Source organism: Seriola aureovittata, chromosome 8, assembly GCF_021018895.1.
Source record: "Seriola aureovittata isolate HTS-2021-v1 ecotype China chromosome 8, ASM2101889v1, whole genome shotgun sequence".
Lineage (NCBI taxonomy): Eukaryota > Metazoa > Chordata > Actinopteri > Carangiformes > Carangidae > Seriola > Seriola aureovittata.
The window spans coordinates 21784033-21805084 of NC_079371.1; the positions used below are offsets into that span (position 1 = coordinate 21784033).

General features: G+C 42.5%; 2 protein-coding genes across 2 annotated transcripts; one reads left to right on the plus strand and one right to left on the minus strand.

Annotated features, from left to right (window-relative positions):
• Positions 1 to 214: 214 nt before the first annotated feature.
• On the minus strand, positions 215 to 11131 carry sh3bgrl (SH3 domain binding glutamate-rich protein like). The gene is made up of 4 exons (XM_056382983.1): positions 10881 to 11131; positions 3406 to 3591; positions 1526 to 1606; positions 215 to 1134 (listed from the first exon to the last, which is right to left on the minus strand). The coding sequence occupies exons 1-4, from the start codon at positions 10923 to 10925 to the stop codon at positions 1099 to 1101; spliced, it is 348 nt and encodes a 115-aa protein (XP_056238958.1). The 5' UTR covers positions 10926 to 11131; the 3' UTR covers positions 215 to 1098.
• Positions 11132 to 12041: 910 nt separating this feature from the next.
• Positions 12042 to 15428, plus strand: hmgn6 (high mobility group nucleosome binding domain 6). The gene is made up of 6 exons (XM_056382984.1): positions 12042 to 12196; positions 13159 to 13185; positions 13374 to 13403; positions 14154 to 14201; positions 14303 to 14422; positions 14518 to 15428. Exons 1-6 carry the CDS (start codon positions 12182 to 12184, stop codon positions 14563 to 14565), a joined length of 288 nt encoding a protein of 95 aa, XP_056238959.1. The 5' UTR covers positions 12042 to 12181; the 3' UTR covers positions 14566 to 15428.
• Positions 15429 to 21052: the final 5624 nt, after the last annotated feature.

Consider the following 21052-nt stretch of genomic DNA (forward strand, 5'->3'; position numbering starts at 1 on the left):
AGCAACATTATGACCAACTGCTGGTCTTCCTCTTGCAGGACTACTGTATATAGGAGTCATCATTCTCACTAACTTTTTAATTACTCAAAGTAGTTTTGGCATTATCCACTGTAAAGAAAACAGTCACATTCTGTAAAGAGTAAGAGTTTTTAATGAGGAGGCAAGATTTATTTCATGAGTATTACCAACAGGAAAAGAATATCAAGAGTCAGGATTGCAGTTTTATTTCTATTTTATTTTCTAGGGAAGGTATCAACTTATGTAAGACAGGGATTTACAAAACAATGTGAAACAGGATACCACCAGCGAAATGAAACAGCTACCAACTCTCCTTAACAACGAAAACAGCAAAAAAAAAAAAAAAGTCCATTTCACATCCCTCTGTGTTTGCATACTTGTACATTTTGGCATGTATCATCATTTTCAAACATATAGCATTTCGTAGAAAAAGGTTTGCTATTAAAACAGCATTAAGACGATATAAAGTAAAACAAAACATAGAGAATGGGATTGTATTAGACAACTCCTACAGAAAGTGCTGCAAGGTTTTGGCGACAACATGACTGGCAGGAGCACAACATTTGATTCGATGTTTCCATAATTCAACAGATAAGTCATATACTGATTAAACCTGTCGGGTTACATAAATAATAATGATGTTTTATGATCTAATGTTAACATGGATGACACTCTGTTGGCCAAACAATGAATCTGTGACACAATTTTTCAAGGTGTGCTCGTTTTTTTGTATCTCATGATGTGTTGATCGACAGGAAGCTACACATTCATGCGTATGGTTGATTGACATGTCATTAGGCCAATAGGCTTAGCAGGCTGAGGTTAATGGAGGAGGCAGAGCTGTTTTTAGATACCCCAAAATTCTCTGCTTTAGTACCTCCTTTCACTACAGCTGAAAAGGCACAGCTGAACACAGAGTAATAAAAAAAAACATACTGAAAAATCAAAACCGTCCACATATTTATAAGCTAAGTGAAATGTTGCTTCTTTTTATTCCTGGATCTTTTCCAGGGCAGTCTGGGTCCAGGGTCTGGGTCTAGGTCTAAGCCTTAGGTCTCAGGTAGAAATGGTGCAAAGCTGCTACTGCTGTGCTTTCTTCGCTAGAGCCTCGGCCTCCTGGAGAGAGACAGAGGGGGAGAACAAGAGGGAGAGAGCGTGTTAAATTAAAATGGAGGATACTGGTTTATATATCCCCTGCCACAGCTCAGAGGAAAACCCCTCTGTTTCTATGGTAACTGGCACACCTCCCTGTAGTTCCTGTGGTGACCGAGAGGAGGCGCCAGTGTGCAGTAGGAAGAGGAAGAGGAGAAGAGGCCTGCTTGGGTGTTAGATTATCATGAACAGATGTATTACGTAATATGTGTGTTTTCTGTATGGAAATCACACAGCGAGGATAAATATATATTTGGGCACATAAGCCGGTTTTACAGGAAACATGGTGAGACTGTAGGAATGCAGTTCAAAGAGAGGACAGCTATCAGTGAGCGTTTGTGTTCATAAGCTATACCTTAGAGCCTGGGGGAGCAGTCAGACCCAGAAATGCATACACAGCATTGTCCTCTCTGGCATCGAAGAAGGCCTCATAGTTCTGAGAAAGAAGGGGAAGACACGGAAAGAGAAGTTTAGATGCAGATCAATTCAGCGGATCAGCTCGCCTAAATCTGAACTGCCACCAAAGGAATGATAATGTGAGGCAAACTTTGGAGCAGCGCCTGAGGGCAACAATCTGAATCCATGAGAAACAGTCGAGGTTCTGTTATTTGTCGAAGAACAGGCCTCTGTAGTCAATCTGATGGGAGGGTATTGTCTTTGAGAAAGCAACCCTGTGTAAACAAACTAGCACATTCACCCATTTACTGTTTAGCTGTCTACAGTCTCTCTCATTCTTGATCCCCCACTCCCTCTCATTCCTTTGTTTCCCTCCTTTTTCTCCCACACTCACATACCAGTACACACACACAAACACATTTTTCAAAAGGAGTCCTACAGCTGCAAGTATCCTGGGAAATGATGCTCTCTTTGCCTGTGTCATTCAATATGGCCCATTCGGCATGTGCAACTTCACATCCAGCCATCCATTAGCTGCACAGCATGATGCCCCAGTGCACTCAGGCTGAGGGCTCAGTGTCTGTCGGATGGGAGTAACACAGGACACCAGGCTAGGGTACAAGGTAGAGTATATCTGAGCAGGGCCATTGCTAGGATGTTAGAAATACTGAGGTCAGATGTCAAAAAACCTTTCTTTGTAATCCCATACCCCCAAGTCAGTTCTGAATAGCTAAAAACATAGTCTGGGAATTTTCAGTTCTGATAAATGAGAAGATCAATACCAGCCTAATTTTTGTCCATTTCAACTAAGCCAGTTGACAGTTAGCTTTACTTAGCACAAAGACTGGAGGCAGTTCTAGATTTATCTACATTTTATATTGTGTTTATTTAATCTGGACATAAACCAAAGTGAAATAAACAACAAGTTGCTTGTTTTAACGAGGCCTGTTTGCCGTTTTGGCACAATGGGTTTGTACATGTTCAACAAACGAGACACAGTGTAATTTGTTACCTTCTGACAAACCCACTCTAGCCATTTCTCTCCGTTTCAGGTCCCTAAACTAGTAACTACTACTACTAAACTGCTAAACTAAGCTAACCAGCTTCATGTTTAACAGATAAAAGATTGGTATCGGTCTTTGATCAGTGTTAAACTATTTCTTCAATTGGCTGTTTTGAAAACTTCCCTATGCTGCCAGGGAAAAAAAATCTGGTAGAAAGCCCTTTCATTTTAATTTAATTTTAATATTATTGTAAATGCAAAGTAACCATAGTTCATTTCATGGCCATTTGGGGGACGTGGAACAAGCTAAAATTAACATATTTTCACGTTATCTTTAACATGTCAGCCAGCAGTTTCCTTTTTTACAAAATCCAGCAGATATGGAGGAACGTTAGCATCCTGTTTCTGTCCACCCGTCAGTTTCGGGGCCAAAATTCACATCTCCACCAACTTCTGAGGGATATATCTGGTTACCAGAGCTTTTTCAAAGAAACAGCTGCCTGTTGCATCTAGAAAGTTGGTGCGACTGATGAAAGTGGTGAGAGGGAACCAGAACAGTAAAGTTGTGGGCTGCACAACAAAACAATGAGCTAAAAGACACTAAAATGCTTTGAACTGCAGACTTCTTCACTATGAGCGACACCTTTCACATTAATGATTTGATTTATTGTTAATATAAAAATATTATTTATTACAGCTTTAAACATAAGAGCAGAATCAGCATTCAAAGCCCTCCATGATTCTTTTGTGTGTACTGAGGACATGAGCTTCCTCAGTGTGTGTGACCTATCAGAGTAACACTGTAATTGCATTGCTCCTGTCTGCATGTGTCTCACCCCGCAATATTTGATTTCATTAAATATCTGTGGGGGCAGAGGGTTCCCTGTGGCCGGCCTGGACTCCTCCGGAATATTCTCTCTCATCCATTTCCTGTTGGCCTCATTGGCTGCGATGTCACACTCCTCGAACTCGATCTTATTGGCTGCCAGGAAGCCCATCACATCCTGCTGCTGCTTCTTGATCTGTGTGGGGGGGGGGGGGACGAGACAGGGGAAGTTGTCAGTTAAATGTGTGTGTTAACTTCAGCCGTATGAGGAAGCATAAGGGCCTCAGTTCACCGTCACCGTCAGTCTGCTGCAAAAATAAGAACACTTCTACGCTGCTGTGAGAAATTACACTACAGAGATCACAGGCTGCTCTGTTACTAAGTTACCACTCGTTTGCTTACAAGTGAATGAAGTGCAAGAGTATTGAAGAGGGTGAACTCAGGCAAGGCTAAGCAGGGACACATTGTGTTTTATCTGCATCAAAAATGCCAGATAGTGAGGAAGACAGCAACTCCCAAGACTGGACTCCTGCCATACTCTTTCATTTTAACAGCAAATATCAATTTATTGTTAAAAATTGAACCATTTCGAAGGCATATGTGACATGTTGCATACTTTTAATCTGACAGAATGCCCAAACCTACAATTTTTATACAATAAAGTGGGTAAATTTCCTGCAAAGAAAGACTGTGTTGACAGTTCACACGTGAGAGTTGCTGTCTTTCTCACTATCTGAGACTTTTATGCAGATGGGATTATTTCTGACAGGGACTCCATGCTCAAAAAAAAAAAAAAAAAGCAGTTCTGTTGTATTACTACGATATATTTAACATTAACACTTGTGTCATTTGTGACACTTAAAGCAGTCCATCCTGCTGGGTGCAAAACTGCAAACCTTTCATCTAAGAGCAAATCCCTGCAAAGAAAATGAAAGTGTGTCTACAATAACATGGTGACATCCTTTGGGATCTCACCTCATTTATAGTGAACTATCAAGTGTGTCCTTTGCTATATCACAAGGTATCCCAAACACAGTCACACACAGCAAGATAATGAAAGATGCTACAGATTCCTGCTTCTGCCTCTATCTATACAGATGTGTGTGTGTGATTTACTGTATGAAATTGTGGTCCAATGATCTCTCAGTGGGTGTGTTTAAGAGGGAGGATGGCCCTACAAGGCCAGACGGAAACAAGAGCTCCTCTGGGACTCGAGAGGAGGTAACTGGTCAAACACAAGCCAAATAAGGCCTGCTGCAAGGAGACACACTCATTCAGCCTCTGCTGCACACACACAAACATTCACACACTTAAAATGAAACTGAGCCAACTCCATGATAAAACATAATACAGTTATACATTTAATATTGGACTAATTGTCCTCATGTCAGTCCAGAGAACACCATGCGAGAGCTGCACCCTGCTTTATGGCGTGCAGACGAGACAGACAGGTGGATTATTTAACAGCCATCTGCTGAAACAACACTGAGGCATGGAAATGAGGGAGCTGACAATGCCGGCAGATTAGCTGCCGCACAGTTTGAATCATTTAATGGCCGTTGCACTCCCAAGGCCAAAGTCCTAAAAAACCAGCTCTCACTCTCTCTCCACCTGCCTGGGACAAAGCAGCCAAGTGGAACGCCATGAGCTCAGACTCACTTTGACTCACTCTGTCTCTCCAAACACACACAGAGACAATGCTCTCTCTGAGCTAGGAATCTGCACAGCCTCCTTTTCACACTCACTCCACATGTTGTCTCTTATTTGACAAACTTGAACTTAAAATGCTAAAATGACAAGTTAAACATAGGGATCCGCTTTCTCCTCTCTTCTCCTCCACTTTGGTGCACGCTGACCATTCCCCCAACAAGCCTGCATTGTACTGTTGCCAAGGAAAATTAATTTGTAGGGCAAACTGGCCACATACCATCTGCCACTAACTGTAATTGCACAGTGAGAGTTCTCAGCTTTGCCCCTTCCAGCAATTTGTATTGCTCTGTGGTGTCTTCAGTGGGAATCCTGTTGATTTGTTTTTGTGTTTTTATGGAAAAAACCAGACTGTCCCTGTTTTCTTTGGGTGTGGTAATAAACAACTACTCTTCTCTTGTTTCCTTGCCTTGTTCACTCCTTATCTATGAGTCTGGAATGCCACAAAATAACTAGACAGACAGAGAGTGAGGGAGCAGAGCCAGAGTCACGCCTGCAGACAGTCAACTGACAGGAGCTGAACGCCTTGAATTTGATTTCCATAATCCATGCTTTCTCACAGCTTGTCTGCGTATGCAAACACATATCGACACTGAGCTTAACATAATGCAAAACCAGGTGAACAGTGTCCCTTTGTTGTTTGTTATGTCCACACGTGATTCAGGTAGTAAGTAGTGGTGTTTTTAGCTAGAGTACGCCAGTCGATCCACAACTTTTGTCATTCGTGTTGACAGAAATGGCTCAACAACTAGGCCTATTGGATGGATTGCCATGAAATTTAGTACACACATTCATGGTCCCCAGACGATGAATCCTGGTGTCACTGATGATCCAATCACTTTTCCTCTAGTGCTACCAACAGGTGAGAGTTTTTACATATCCTGTAAAATATTTCCATATCTACTGGACAGAATAGACCAAATTCTGTGCTGACATTCATGGCTCCCAGAGGATGTACCCTAATGACTTCGATGATTCCTTGACTTTTCCTCTAGCACCACTATGAGTATGATTATATGGATTAGCACAGGCATTTGTGTCCCCCTCAAGATGAATTGTAATAACTTTGGTCATCCCCACACTGCTCTTCTAGCCATCATAAGATCAAATTTGAATTTGAACTTTGGGTTATGACCAAAACACTGCAAAACTAATGCTGCTCCCATCGGCCTCTGCTGTACTCTGTGTTTAGTGTTAATTAGCAAAGCGCTAAACTAAGATTGTGAACATAGCAAACGTGAAACCTGCTAAACACCAGCATGTTAGCATTGTCATTGTGCTCATGTTAGCACGCTGGTGTTTGCATTTATCTGAAAGAACCAATGCACAGCCCTCACACAGCTTACTGTAGATTCTTAGTTTTGTGTAATGAATTAGTAAAGTGAAAAGGTAAATTGTCATTCACACAAAATTTTACTAAACTGATTTTAAATTTTCCTTCTGATTGTAGTTCACTGATACACAAATGAGAGAAACATGATTTGACACAAATCTGTTAATAACTGCAAACAGATAACACTTTTATCAGCAGTGACCTGACGCTGTTATCACATTCCCAAGACAGTCTGTGGACACACCCATGGAAGAACTGCTGTATCATTAGATGATTCACCAAAGTAAGTCGGTCTAGAATGAGGACAAGTGCATTTGGTTGTTCCTGCAACAATATGATCTGCAGAGCTCAAGTTGCAGATTCAATAACTGCTATTTTTTATTCTATTTTAGACAACAGTCCAACAACAACACAATAGATCAGAGGCAGGTTTTAGCGCAACATACATATTGTTGCACTGATCATTATTTTTGACTAGAACCTGAGTAAAACACAAGTGTGGAAAAGGAATCTGTATCATATGTTGTGTGGCTTACAATCCAGATAACCATCATCATCGTCATGTGAGAGTTGTGGCAACAGAGCAATGAGATGAGAATCAGACTTGATCAGTCCCAGAAGAAAGGTCAGGACTCTGGCTTTAACAGTTGCCAGACAATGGCAGGCATTGATCGGATGCACTATATCCACAACACAGGCTTGGATCAATATGCTGGAGACTGATTCAATCAGTGATGTTGACTTGGGGCTGGGGTCAATTTGTGCTCAATTCACTCAGATGAAAAAGAAAAGACATTTAAACTGGATTTGTCAAAGAATTTCTTCACAGATACCGTAAGACTAAATGACCTCTCCAGTCCAACATTCAAAGGCAGGACAATCCCCTCTCTGGACTAAAGGAAGCATGAATCAGCCCCGGCCCTGTGTGTTTGTAAGGAATAAAGGTTTTGTCTTGATTAGATCAAGTCTGATTTGTGCTGAAAACAGTCACTTACTGGAATTTTAGCAGCAACAACTGTAGCCTCCACCCAATCCTGAGCTCAGTCAGCATTACAACATTGTTACAAAAGAGCCTTACACTGCTGCACTGGCTGAGTTCCCTCGCTGCTGCCTAAAGGTGAAACAACAGCAAAAGGCCAAAAAAACAAAAAAAAAAACAAACAATGACCTGTTATACCAACTAACTGACTCACTGCCAACTCAAGCTTGACCTATACACCATAAATGTCAAACCAATAGAGGAGAAAGTCCAGTAAATCAGAGACTGTGAGGTAGAAAGCTTAGAACCTGGGCATACACAGATACGACACATATGCACAATCTCACCGAGAATGTTCAGTGTGAAAGTTATTGCTGATTCTTAGTGTGCTTATTGTGGCAATGAGGAAACTGTACAATACTGTGGTTGCAGGCAGTAAATGTGCTCTTTTCACAGAATTTGTTTCAGTTTGCCCAGTTGGCCTAGTGCTCTAGTCTAGATACACGGCTGTGGGTTTGTTTGCACGCACGTGCGTGTGTGTGTGTGCGTGTGTGTGTTTGCATGTATGCATTTACATGTCTGTATTTAAAGGCATTTCAAGGTTTGCAATGCAAATTTGGCCTCAATGTAACCAGGTGAAGAGGTAAATGTGGTGCTAATCCCTCACAGATACCGTGTGTACAAATCTCATAAGAATTCTCTTTACATTTTTGTCACAGCTAAGGTTTATACAAGGAGAAGTGTATGTAGTATGACCTAATCTTTACAAAGCCACTGCCGGTAACACTAGAAGTGTCTCTAGAGAATTGACAGCGAGTCACAACACCATTTTTCAGGTGACTCAAACACTCTGCTTCTCATTACTGGGTGGAAATACGATGATGTCAACTCTCATTCAGTTTGCAGGGATACCACCCTTCACATTGGATTAGCCCAGGTCACGGGTCAGGAGAGAATAAGCTGGCAATCAGTGCTTTGCTCAGGGACACTAACTCTCACTAGCTGTGGCTACAATCTGATTTTGTAACTTATCATACCCCCTTTTTTTCTGTCACAAAGGTGTTGATTCCACACAATAATATGCAAGACTGTAGTTTGTAGGATTTCTCCAAATAGCATTATATTATAAGGCATTTATGTTCCTCTTCAAACAGTTTTACACAACATTTATTCCAAGACCATTTCATTACACTGCAATAAGTATATACAAGTATAGAGGAAGAGCCGACACACCCAACCTAATCTATTCAACATACCCGCAGTTGGTTGACATGGCTCACCTGAGTTCTTCATTATCTGTTGTTAACATACTGTACTTCTCTCTAACTGAGCTTTGTGGAACACATCTTTTGTGAATCAGCTGTTGTTATTTTATATTAGGAATTTAAGACTTTTGTCCATCAAACCTTAGAAAACTTGGTTCTTGAGATGTTTGAGCCTTGCAGCTACATAAAACCATTCATAATAACAACCCGCTGTTATGTGAATCACATTCTGCATAAAATCAATAAACACCAAAAGCTATTAAAGTGCTTGAACATGAACCAAAACGTAATGGCTTTAGAAAAAATACATCTGTCTGAATAATGCTGAATGTTGTAGCTCGTCAGCTGCTGAATCTGATGCATCCCTCTGGCTAACACTGTCTCCCTCACTGACCTGCAGTTGTTTCCTAAGTGGGGCATGAGCTTTAAATGTTGGTTTTGATATACTTACTTGTCTCTCTGTTGAGGCTGGTGCCCCATTCACATGCTTAACTAAACTGGACTGATTAATGTAGCAGCAGACAGTGCTGGATAGTGGAATGCAAATCACATTGCTGTGTCAGTGATGCAATCGAACTGCAAGCTCGGTGAGGGCAGAGTTTCGACCACAATTTGTCATTCAGTCGATCAGCAAATGCACTCCATTTCACAAACATGTTCTCACTGCATCAGGGAGAGACTGTAAAAATAAAAACTGTCCTAATCAGAAGTAGCGGTGAATCCCCACAAACTCTATAATGTGACAGAATGTCCCATATGTAAATGAATTCAAACAAATGAGCTACCAGATCAAGATAAAACTGATAAGATGTGTTTATGGCAGCTCGGTTTAGTCAGTACACTGCTGCTGATCTGCCAAATAAAAATAATTATAAAAAGATGGAGAATGAATATGATAATGTGAGTATAAGTGTGTCTATGCAGCATTTAAGAGAACATAACCTCGCCCACTAGTTCTGGCAGACTCTTCCAAAGACAGATCAATGAGAGGTAATGCATTTTCACAGACAGGCTCCAGCACAGTGATGGCATCACCGGCTCTACACTCCGACTGCTCTCACTTTATAGGAAGCTCCCGTCCTGTAAGACTGCTGCGGCTGAGCCTTTGCAAATGTCACTTCTCTGGACGAGCAATAAAGTAATTCAATCCTGTCCAACTGAGAAGAGGCTCTGTGTTCTGTTCGATCATTTCCTCTGTGTGAGCTGCTTAATGAGGGTAAATTATCCCAAAGGTGATTTACACCACCAGATGTGACAAGTGACTTTCATTTAAGTGACTTTTGAGTTTTTTTTTTGTGAGGATTTTGATATAAGACTGTTATTCCTGTGCTATTTCCATCACAGCACCTTTCAAATTTGCACTATTGAACAATTTAGTAACACCCTCAACTATGAGAGACAGATGCTTAAATGCTAGAAATACTTTACATCACAGATTATGTCAAGAATATTGCAATAGCTGTGAGCAACATAGATTTGACTGAAAAAAATGACATGTTATAGCCAGAATTTAAGGTTTACTGAATCCCTACTGTGGTATAGCATGTCCAGGCTGTTCCAGACCTCCAACATGTCCTAAACAGTGCCTAAGTATTCCTGGGCTGCAGCTGCATATCTGAAAAGGGGCCCTGGAGAATTGCATCACCATCATTCCTCTCCAGTCTGGAAGAAACTGGCAAAAAATGAAGCTGAAGATCCTCCAGGCTGCAGCACAGTGAAACAAACATTCAGATGCACAAGCTGTCTGTCCTGGCATCAGGTAACAGAGTGGGCAATTTGGAGTACAATTATTGATTTTTACTACATGCCTTTCCTGTTTTCAGCCTGGTTCCATTTGCAATAGCATTCAATTGTCGCTCCAGGAAGCACCTATACTCTCAGCTGCCCACCTCAAACTTCCTTTCTACGTCTGCCTCTGTGACAAAGTTTAAATAAGGGCAAAGAGAGAGAGAGAGAGGGGGAGAGAGGGGAAAGACTTTGACAGACTCCATCTGTGTCCAAAGTCTTGAGGAGGGCAGAGCTGCATGCTTACTGATGAGTCAGACCACTCCAGACTGAGAGGATGACAGCCGGATGGACATCAGTTAGTGAGTTCAATAAAAGTTCAGCCTCCTTTCTCCTGCCTAACAAGCTGGATGCAGCAGATAAACCCAGCTAAAACCCCGGTTATATAAAAGCCATGCCGTTCTTTTGTCCCTTACCGAAGTGGATCCAGAGGACGATGCTATGTACACTTTGATCACCATGTTAAATCCCTGATGCTGACTGGACTCCGGTAAAGCAGCGGTTGGTTGGATGCCTTGCTCCTTGCAGACACTGTGCAGGCGGATTGCTCGGCAGTGAGACAAAAACACAACAACAACAACAAACTTCCCAGGCTGAAATGCTGTGTGTCTGTTGTAGGCAGCGCAGACTATCTGCGCAAATGCTCCGGTTCTCAGCACTGGATGGAGCTTGGCATTCCTCCTCCGCCTATACTCTGCCTCCCCGCCCCTTCTACTCTCTCTCTCTCTTTCTCTCTCTCTGTAGAGCAAGAGCACACACTCAGAGACACGTACACGCACGCACAGAAAGGCACTAGGCCTATCATGCTGGCAACACAGTGAGGGTATATTGTCTGAATTTTAGCTTCGACCCCATTGTCTGCAAGTCAGACTTTAGCTATTGTTCTGTAAACGCTGCACACATGCACCGTTGCATGTGTTGTTGTAAATACAGGTATGGTTATGTTATAAAAGTGAACAAGGTATAAAAATCTGCAATGATTTTTTTTTTGAACACTTCTGAGAGCTTTTGTGTAACAGCACAGCCTCTGGAAGCGCCGTCTTTAGCAGCCACATTGATTAGACGGGCTTTGTGGGCCCCCTGCAGGCGTCTGGGGCAGACGACGCAAGGCTTTTCCCTGAAACGAATTTAGGAAAGCCGACTGACAAACAAAAAAAATGTGTCGGAGAGGAGTGGGCGCCATATTGGACTCAAACACGAAGTGAATTTATGTAGAAATGTCTCCTCGCTGGCTGCTGCAGATGTGAGCCCTGGCATTTAGACGAGCCAGCGTGGATTGCATGGCTTTACACCGGGGCATGTTGCCCGCCGCCGGGGCCTGTGTAACCGTGCATACAGGTTAGCCTCGCGGCCTCTCTCTCTGACAGTAAACGATCACACTTGTATGAAGGCAATATGTCCTCGAATGCAATCCTTTCATTCTTGCAGGCTTCCTCCCATCTCTCCCTGCAAGAAGCCATTCGCGCAGACCCCAGAACATCACCGGCTCCAAAATTCCAAGTGTTCTGCAGCCCCGAATGGCGTCACCTGATTGGCCGAGAGCCTATCAATCATGCCTTTAGCCGCACCCCTCCCCCCATTCAACCACTCGCCTCTCTGTTCCAGTGTGTTTACTACACTGCCGAGCATAAGGGAGACACTCGTCTTCACATGCACTGAACCCACTAAGAAAAACAGTTTTTAGTTGTATTTGTAAGAAAACCTCCAAGAGATCAACATGCCCAAGAGAAAGGTACGTATTCTCAAAATAATAAAAATAGTTTGAGGGGGATATCAGCTATTAATGCAATGCAAACGATTGTGAAGACATCCCTCTGAGACATTACTTAATTATAACGCAATGTATAACCGTTATTTCTCGCTGGTAATTTTTGCCTATTTTCTAGATATAATATACATTTTTTATGTGTTGGAATGAATATTTTCCTGCTCGGACACGGCCTTTAAAACGCGTTTTCATGTGAGAGCCGCTGTCCTTTGGGGAGTCAGAAGTCTCTTTCGGTCTCCATGCAGTTAAAGCACAAGCAGCAGCCATGCTTTGCAGCTCTTGTCCACCTTCGTCGCCGACCTACCGAGAACAAACGCTTCACTTATCGCCATTTCGCCACCAAACCGGCCAAAAGTGCCGCCAGAAAATGCTTTAGTGCCTTTAGTTTGCATTTTGACCGCAAAAACAAACATTCGCCGTCGCGTTTCGATAAAATTATATATTTTCTCTCTTTGTTCATAGTCCCAAATGGCTGCGATGGCGTGGCTCTTCCGCCCGGTGGCGCGCGCGAGCCTTAGCAGGTCCCTCCCCCTTCTCAAAGACTCCCGCGCCAGCTTTCAAATCTGAGCTTCATGCATTGAATGAGAGAAAGAGATGGGGGAGTGAAAGGGAAAAGCAGGGCCTGGGCCCTCAAAATATGGTTCCAGAGGCCCGCATGGCTGAGCTCTCACAGCCTATTACTGAAATGACACATTACCCCTACATTCCTGGGCTCTAATCCATTAAATTTAGCTGTATTTGAAATATTTTTTTGTTTTCACATGAAACTAAAAAGTTTTTTCAGCAGGTCTGTAATTATTCATAATATGTGCCTGAAGCATTTAACAGCTGTTTCCTGTTAATATAAACACCATATAAACTCTTAATAATGCTGTATGTGATTTTTTTGTATTTTAACCTGTTATATTTGTGTTTCTTGTGCACAGGGAACAGAAGGAGGAGAAAAGGAGGAGGTAAGCTGCGGGCACGTTAAACAACACCTCATACATGTGCTAAAAATTCAGGTTTAATGAGTATGTGGGATATGTGTGGGCAATTGTCTAAAAGAAAGTACTTTGGTATTAAATTCAAATGTGTGTTTCCTGAATACAGTCTCAATCAAAATAAAAGCCCCTTGATAACAGTCTTTGTTCTGTTTCAGCCCCAGAGGAGATCAGCTCGGTTATCAGCGGTAAGAAGACACACATACAATGTCACGAAACCCATTTACATTAACAGATGCAGTTAATTAACATGTAAAGCATAGTGGAATTCTTAAAAGTGGTTACGCACATGAAACTCATTAAATCAAGCCAAACTCTGCTTTAAGAGAAGCAAAAACAAGTATAGAAATAGTTTGTCGTATCATGAATACTTTAGCTTGATTAATTGATATACAAAACTACAAAACATGTTATTTTTACATTACAGAGCTGAAGAATCACTAAATAATATTCATGTAGTGCATTAGTTAGCAATAAAGTTGGCAGAAATGCATCAGAGATGATAAAATCAATTATTACACAATTAAAACTTGATTTATAAACATTAGAGGAAGTAAAAATTGCAGGACTGATCACTTAAAGCATCTGCACATGTATCTACTTGTAGTTTTAACTAAATACCAGTAGCTGGCATAATAGAGGCTCTCAGAATTGTTACTTTTAGTATCTTAATATTGTCTAAATTCCTTAATTAACTGATTAAAGGACTGTCATATTAAGGTTAGAAAGCCTCTGACAGTATCTTTATTCACAGAGGTTAACTTTTGGGGAATATTTTAGACTTAAACTCTTTTTCATCCATTTAAAAAAGTGTCTTATGGTGGCCAAAGTCCTCTCATGTCTTCAGAATAATGAGAAAACTAGTAGATTAGCAAAGACAGTGCTTTAGTGTGTAATTGTAGCTGTTTCTTCATTCCTTTCCCTTTTTCTTTTTGCAGAAACCGGCCCCACCCAAGCCGGAACCAAAGGTCAAGAAGGCGGCAAAGGTAGGAGACGCTGGCCCGGGTTCTAAGTTAACTTGCATTACAAGATACAGGTTGTGTGTGAATATTCAGCCTGCTAACGGCTTGTCCTGTTGCCACTGCAGAAAGAAAAGGCTGTGAATGATAAGAAGGAGGACAAGAAGACCAAGAAGGCAAAGGAGAACGCAGAGGCAGAGGCAAACGAGGAAAACCACTCTGAGAACGGAGAGGCCAAGACCAACGAGGTGAGTGGACGAAAAAGTTCTCAAGTCGTCCATCATAGACTGAAGATACACAGAATCAAAAGTTTTGACCTTGGCCTGTCTTCTTTGTCCCACAGGTGGAGGCAGCCCCTGAGGAGGCCAAGGAGGAGGCCAAGTCCGAGTAGCACCACTGCCCAAGCTTCCTCCTCCTCTACAATCCCTCCCCTCTGAACCCCCCAGCCAGCCAGCCAGCCCCCCCAAGTCTCTCACATGGTTTCCCTCCAAGGCGTATTGTTAACAGAGGAATATTTTTATCAATGATTTTATAAGTATCCGTACAGATTTTTAGCACAAAAAGCAAAGCTGATTATGGAGCGCCTTGCAGATTTGCAGTGGTCATATCAAGTGTCTGCAAGCAAGATGAACACACTAAAATCTTTTTTAAATGGCATTTCATGATTGTTGAAGGCTTGTTTGGTGTAGAAAGTGCGTCCCTGCCGGATTGGCTATGTCGTGAGTTGTGTATTCCTGTGTTTTTCCGCCCTTCCCCTGATCTTTCCCCTCCTCCCCTCTTCTTCCTCCACAGATTAGACCTTCCTCCCCCTACAGTTCAGCCTTTATCCATGTTTTATTAACGGTTCAGCCATGTTAATGTGGGTGATTCTTTTAGACCTCTAAATGTGCAGTGAGTTCCCTTTGCTTCTGTCTCATGGTCTTGTTTTTTTTTTTTTTTTTTTTTTTTTTCATTGAAATCGTGTTTAAAAAAAAAAAAAAAAAGCGTATTGAAGAGTGTTGTCCATAAGAAAGAGGAAGACGAACATGTGAAACATTCCGGGAACAGCGATTGCCTCCGACCCGTCTCCTAGACGACCCTGCGTGTAAAACAGCTCCTGCTCCATCCACGCTGTCATGTCAGCTTTTCTAAACACTCTGGTTTTTTTAAAACGATCGAATTTGGAAACCTTCTCTGACAAATGCAGGTGTCTGGTCCCTCTCTTATGTTCTGAAATTCTCTTAATAAAAAGAAGTCCTGGGAATTTTCCTCGAATCTGTGTCTCGACTTTGTTTCTTCAAGAGATTTTGTATTGTATAGATAGAAGATGAAGCTTCTACATTATCACCAAATAGTCAAATTCTAACCTTTGTAAATATGTATCTATAACCACAGTCAACTTCACAGCTCAGAGTGCACAGCTTAAAACTCTTTGTAGTAATTGCAACAATGGATCATGATGAAATTAAAGTTTAAAGCTGCACCTCCAAACCTGTACTCTGCCAACTTCATATGCAATCTCTATTATTTACCACATATAAGAGCTTTTCAGTGTTAATCTGTATAAAGAGATGTACAACCAGACGTGTAATGCACATGATTGCATTCACTCAAATAGAAGCGGGACTTGTACAACAGGATTCAGATTAGTGCGTTGACCTCTGACTAAATAAAACACGTCTGTAATGTTACTTCACTGTAGACAAATCCAACATTTCCTTCTAGAGGACTGTTGAAGGATACAGATTCTTAACAGATTACAGAGGGAGTTTCCTCCAAATTTAGGCCAGTATTTGTTAGATGGGGTTTTGGATTTGTGGATTTGGATCTGTCCTCTGTGATCTTCAAAGCAGTGTGTTTTATTCCACAGATGTTCTTGCTACAGATCCACAGGGAGGTCAGGCATAAGGTCAGTAGCTGGGACACTAGTCCAAGATTCCCTGATATGGGGTGTGTGTCTTACTGGGAAACAGTCTCTCATTCATTCATCATCCTTAAAGAATGATTCATCCTGGTTATGAATCAAGTGTTAAAGTAAAGGACATTATACTCCACAACTGAATGAAGGCCTTTAGTGAAGCCTATATCTTGTATGCCTTAGTGTTTGTAACATCACAATACTGAGGGAAGTTATAGCACTCTGTGAATCCTTTCCAGTTGAGGCTGACCCCCCCCCCGCCCAAAAAAAAGAGCAGACTGTGTCTATCCACCCAGCATCTTCCTTCCCCTTTAGGATTCACAGACTCATATTTAACTCTACATCAACTCAAGTTATGAGCGTTGTGACCCATATCAGTCTCACCCCTCTAACAAAATATCACTGGTTTATTTTAGCAACATCATTTAAAGACTGCTCCATATTTAGTTTTTGCATTCAAAGCTGCATGCATCAGAAGCCTGGCAGCAGCAGGCATGAGAGAATGCATGCAGTCTATTAAGCAAACACACATTGAATAGGCTTTCACCGAGCTTTGTGTGTGCACATTTGCCTCCAGCACCTACGGCGTGTAAGTGTGTATGTGTATACATATTCGCAGGATTCTTTCAAGCCCAAATCTCACTTTGCAGTGCATTAAAATATGCATGTAGACATTTTTGTGATCCCCTCTGTAAAAAGACTTTTTTTTAAGGATAAGCTGCAACTGGCTGCATCAGGCTGCATCAGGCCCTCTGCTTCACACTCTGCAGCAGCTGCTAGTGTTACTTTAACCATGAATCACTTGTCTGCATTTTCCACAGAACATGACGCTACACTCGAGTTTGACTGATCTTCCGCTATTTTGTGCAGCAGTTGCAGCTCCTCTGACCTGCATTGTCATGGCCGAGAACCGGGCACCATTTTGTCGATATTTAGTGTTGTGCGGAGCGTTATTGCGCCGCGCCGCCGCTAGATGGCAGCCTCGTATTAGCTTTACTCCTGCAAACGCAGAGGAGCAACGATCATTGTGCCCTGTGGAGCTTTAAATAACCTTACATTTTATTAGCTGATATATTAAAAGTGTTTTTACTTTTCCTGGGGCATATTACAAGGAACCATTGAAAAATAGGAGGCAGATCACACATTTCAGTATGAAAAAGCACTTCAAACACTCAAAAAGTGGATCCCTCCAGGCTTTCATCTCCCTTCATACTTTCTTTTAATCCTTTGTCAGCATCATCTGTTTGATACATTTACTTTCCTATTTAACCAGTTTTCAACCAGACAGTTCAATTAAGAGCAACTCCTCAGGCCCAGGCTGTGAATCCAGCATCCTCTGTACGAGCTCCATTGATAAAGTGCAGTGATGCGAGGGAAACGAAAGGAAATACATTATTGATCCGACAGAAAGTTTCAGATCTCAGCCACGTTGTTTCTTCTTTTCATCTGAGTGCTCTTTGTGATTTTCCTCAGCTCTTACACCTTCACTGATCCGTCCATTCATCCTGTCTCCTGTGATCAGCCCTCTGACTCGTTAGCGGCTTTGATACTGAGATGTAGACAAACACACACGCCAGCAGACATACACACTGACATTAAAGAGCTAATTACTCCAGTATTATTTTATGTTGTGTCTGTGCATGCTGTCTGCCTGGTCTGTCTGAACTGAATGTTTGTCTACATGCTTAACTGTCTGTGTGACCATCTGCCAGTCTGCCTGCTTGTCTGCTGTTCATCCTCGTCTGTCTCCTTTCACTGTCTGAGCCTGAGTAATCACAAGGGAGATGTGACCCAGCCGTGCACAAGCCCCCAGTATGCACCCTCATCTCTCTGATGGGTTATGATATGTTGACTAAAATAGCACAGTTTTCCCTTTTTAAACATGTGCATGTCTTATTCTCTCATCCATCCCACGCACTCCCAGCCCCTGTCTCCTCCCCACACTCTCCCATTCACATCCACTGTCCACATCATTCTGGTCAAGGTCTCGCAGGCAGGATGGGTTGAATGAGTGTTTGTGTGGGAGGGACCCTGCGTGTTTGCACACACCAACACCTTCTCATGTGCGTTGTTGTGTTGTAGTGCAAAGAGGGGGAGGGAGGCAACTCTTGGTGTAAAGGATGAGGATGACCTTTTACGAGGAAGCGATTTAAATGATGTCCTGTCGTCACCAGGGATACTAGTGAGTGAATGTGGATGAGCATTTGTTGTGGAAAGAACGTCACACTTTTGCACACACACACACACACACACACACACACACACACACACAACACACACACACACACACACACACACACACACACACAGTGTTGCCAACAGGTACACATTCACATTGTGTGGAAAAGCCTGAGTCAAACCTCCTCCCTCCGGACTGGACCTCAGTGACGCTTGAGTCGAGCAGATGTTTAGTGGCAAGGTTCTCTAGTATGCTTCTCTGAGAGGATGGCGCTGCCTGGCTGTCTTAAATTGTTTGTGTTCGACTGATTTGTTTATCTACTAGGCCCACAGCACTCTACGGGGGTGGGATGTACAAGAGCGAGTGAATGGGAAGAGGCAGGGTGAGAAGGAGGGGAAGGTGGGGAGAGGGGGGCAAAGAGGAGAGGAGAGGAAGTGTGCAGGGGAGAGGAGCTGGATGCAGATGGGGATCTATTCTCTCCACGCACGCAGACAAGATGGAAATGAGTGGGCGTCTGTGACGTCAATCAGTGTAGACACACACACACACACACACACACACAGACACACACACACACACACACACACATTGAGCTACTCCCCTCCTCCACCAGTCCCATGCTAATACATGCTTCACTGCAAACAGCAGCAGTGCTACGAATCACAGGCATAAACATCAGCACACACAAACAGCCCCCCCACCCCCCACCACCAAATACAAACATGAGAATACGCACATTCAGACATTCAGACATGCAGATCTGAGTTTCATCCCTGACCTAGCTGATGATGCGACGCTATCATTTCTGTCAATCATTCCTTTTATAGACAGCAGTGAAAGAAGAACTCGGATCCTTCGGTTAATACCAGTACCAGTATATCATTGTAAAAATACGTCAGAGGAACGTACAGTCACCTCAGAAAGTATTCAGACTTCTCCACTCTCACACTTTATTGTTTTGTACATTTCATAGTAAATGGATGAAATTACATTTCTACACTCATAACCCGTAATGACAAACTATTATCATTATAGTCAAAGTGAAAAGATGTTTGAGATATTTCTCATTTACAAAGGCATTCAGATTCTTAATTCAGTATTTTGTAGAACACGTCGATTTGGGCAGTTTATCCTATTCTTCCTGGCAGATCCTCTCAATTTCCCTCAGATGGGATGGGAAGCGGTGATCCCATCTTCAGGTCCCTCCACAGATGATCAGTGGGGTTTGAGTCTGGGCTTTGGCTGAGCCACTCAATGTTGTCCTGAAGCCTATCCAGTGTTGTCTTGTTGGTACGCTTCAGATCATTGCTGTGCTAAAAGGAGAACCGTCGCCCAAGTATCAGGCCGCACGTCACACATATTTAGAGTTCTGCCCAAAGGGCTCACGTTTTGTCATGTGCCTTCTTGTCAAAGTGGCCTCTGTCCAGCCGCTCTACCATAAAGGCCTGATTGATGGAGAGCTGCTGACATGGTCGTCCTCCCAGCAGGTTCATCCATCTCTGCAGAGGACTTCTGAAACTCTGTTAGAGTGACCACTGGGTTCTTGGTCACCTCAAAGAAGTTTGGCAGGACAGCCCACTCTAGGAAGAGTCCTGGTGGTTCCAAACTTCTCCCATTTCACATAATTGAGGACACTGCGCTCCTGGGAACACTCAAAGCTTTAGAAATGGTTTTATACCCTTGCCCTGATCCATGCCTCACCACAATATTATTGCGGAGGTCTACAAGGGGTTCATCAGACTTCATGGCTTGGTTTCTGTCCTGATATGCAGTGTGAATTGTGGAACCTTATATACACGTGTGCTCTTTCTAAACTGTGTCCAATCATTTTGGTTTGACACAGATGGACTCCAGTGAAGTTGTAGACACATCTCAAGAGGAATGACCAGAATTTGTAGTGCCACAACAAATAAACTGATCTTTATGTGCAAAACCGGTGGTCTGTATCTCAACGTTTACTTACTAAAGCCATATGATTGAGAAAACCTATATGACCAATAACACAGAGCCACATAGGCTGCTGTGCGATGTTAAATAAATGGTAAACCTCTACACCAGCCAGCTGCATGTACGCCGGAGCTGCCTTTCTCACTAAACTGTACCCCTCACTCTGATGTAAATCTGCCTGTCTGTCCACCTGATTGATCGCCTGTTACACAAGCGTGTGTCTTTGTCACATGGCAAACAATATGATCCATCATGCTGCTTTTAGTTTGCATAATTAACAAAGAAAGGTCTCAGTGACCCACAGATTCCTAAACAGATTTGATACCTGAGAGACAGATAGTGCAGACACCATTTAGGGAACATAATCGCCTCAAACTACATTCTGCATCACTGCACCATTTGGATTGGTGCATGAGGAGTTTAAGTAATTATGGTACAATTTGAGCCTGAAAATAGCACAGACGGGTTAAAGTTGTAAGTGGGATAAGAAAGTAATATGAATGACAGGTTTGATTCCTCAAGGTTTTCTGATTCAGGCTCCATGTATGGCATGTATTTGGCAAGTTCGCCTTTAAGAAATCATCCATCCATGTCACAGAGTCGTGACGACACAGACTTCTATCTAGAGAAATGAAAAACTATTTTTGAAACACTCCTCACTGCCTTCCCAATTTTGCTTTTAAGCATGAATTAGTGGATAAAGTAAGAGTGCATCAATTTCAATGCCGGGGCGGTGTGTGTGTGTGTGTGTATTTCTGATGAGGGGGGGTTGGAGGGGTGTGTGTGTATGGTGGGTGGCATTAGAAACTAAAGATGCAGCAGCCACTTACCTTGCCAATTGCTCTATTTCTTTGA

What these genes read in the sequence shown, in the direction of transcription:
- sh3bgrl (XM_056382983.1), bottom strand. Translation starts at nt 10,925, where the DNA reads ATGGTGATCAAAGTGTACATAGCATCGTCCTCTGGATCCACTTCG. An exon ending in CGTCCTCTGGATCCACTTCG is followed by an intron (nt 3,592 to 10,880) that starts GTAAGGGACAAA and finishes CCCCCCACACAG; the next exon opens with ATCAAGAAGCAGCAGCAGGA. An exon ending in CTGCTCCCCCAGGCTCTAAG is followed by an intron (nt 1,135 to 1,525) that starts GTATAGCTTATG and finishes GTCTCTCTCCAG; the next exon opens with GAGGCCGAGGCTCTAGCGAA.
- hmgn6 (XM_056382984.1), top strand. An exon ending in AAGGAGGAGAAAAGGAGGAG is followed by an intron (nt 13,186 to 13,373) that starts GTAAGCTGCGGG and finishes GTTCTGTTTCAG; the next exon opens with CCCCAGAGGAGATCAGCTCG. An exon ending in GATCAGCTCGGTTATCAGCG is followed by an intron (nt 13,404 to 14,153) that starts GTAAGAAGACAC and finishes TTCTTTTTGCAG; the next exon opens with AAACCGGCCCCACCCAAGCC.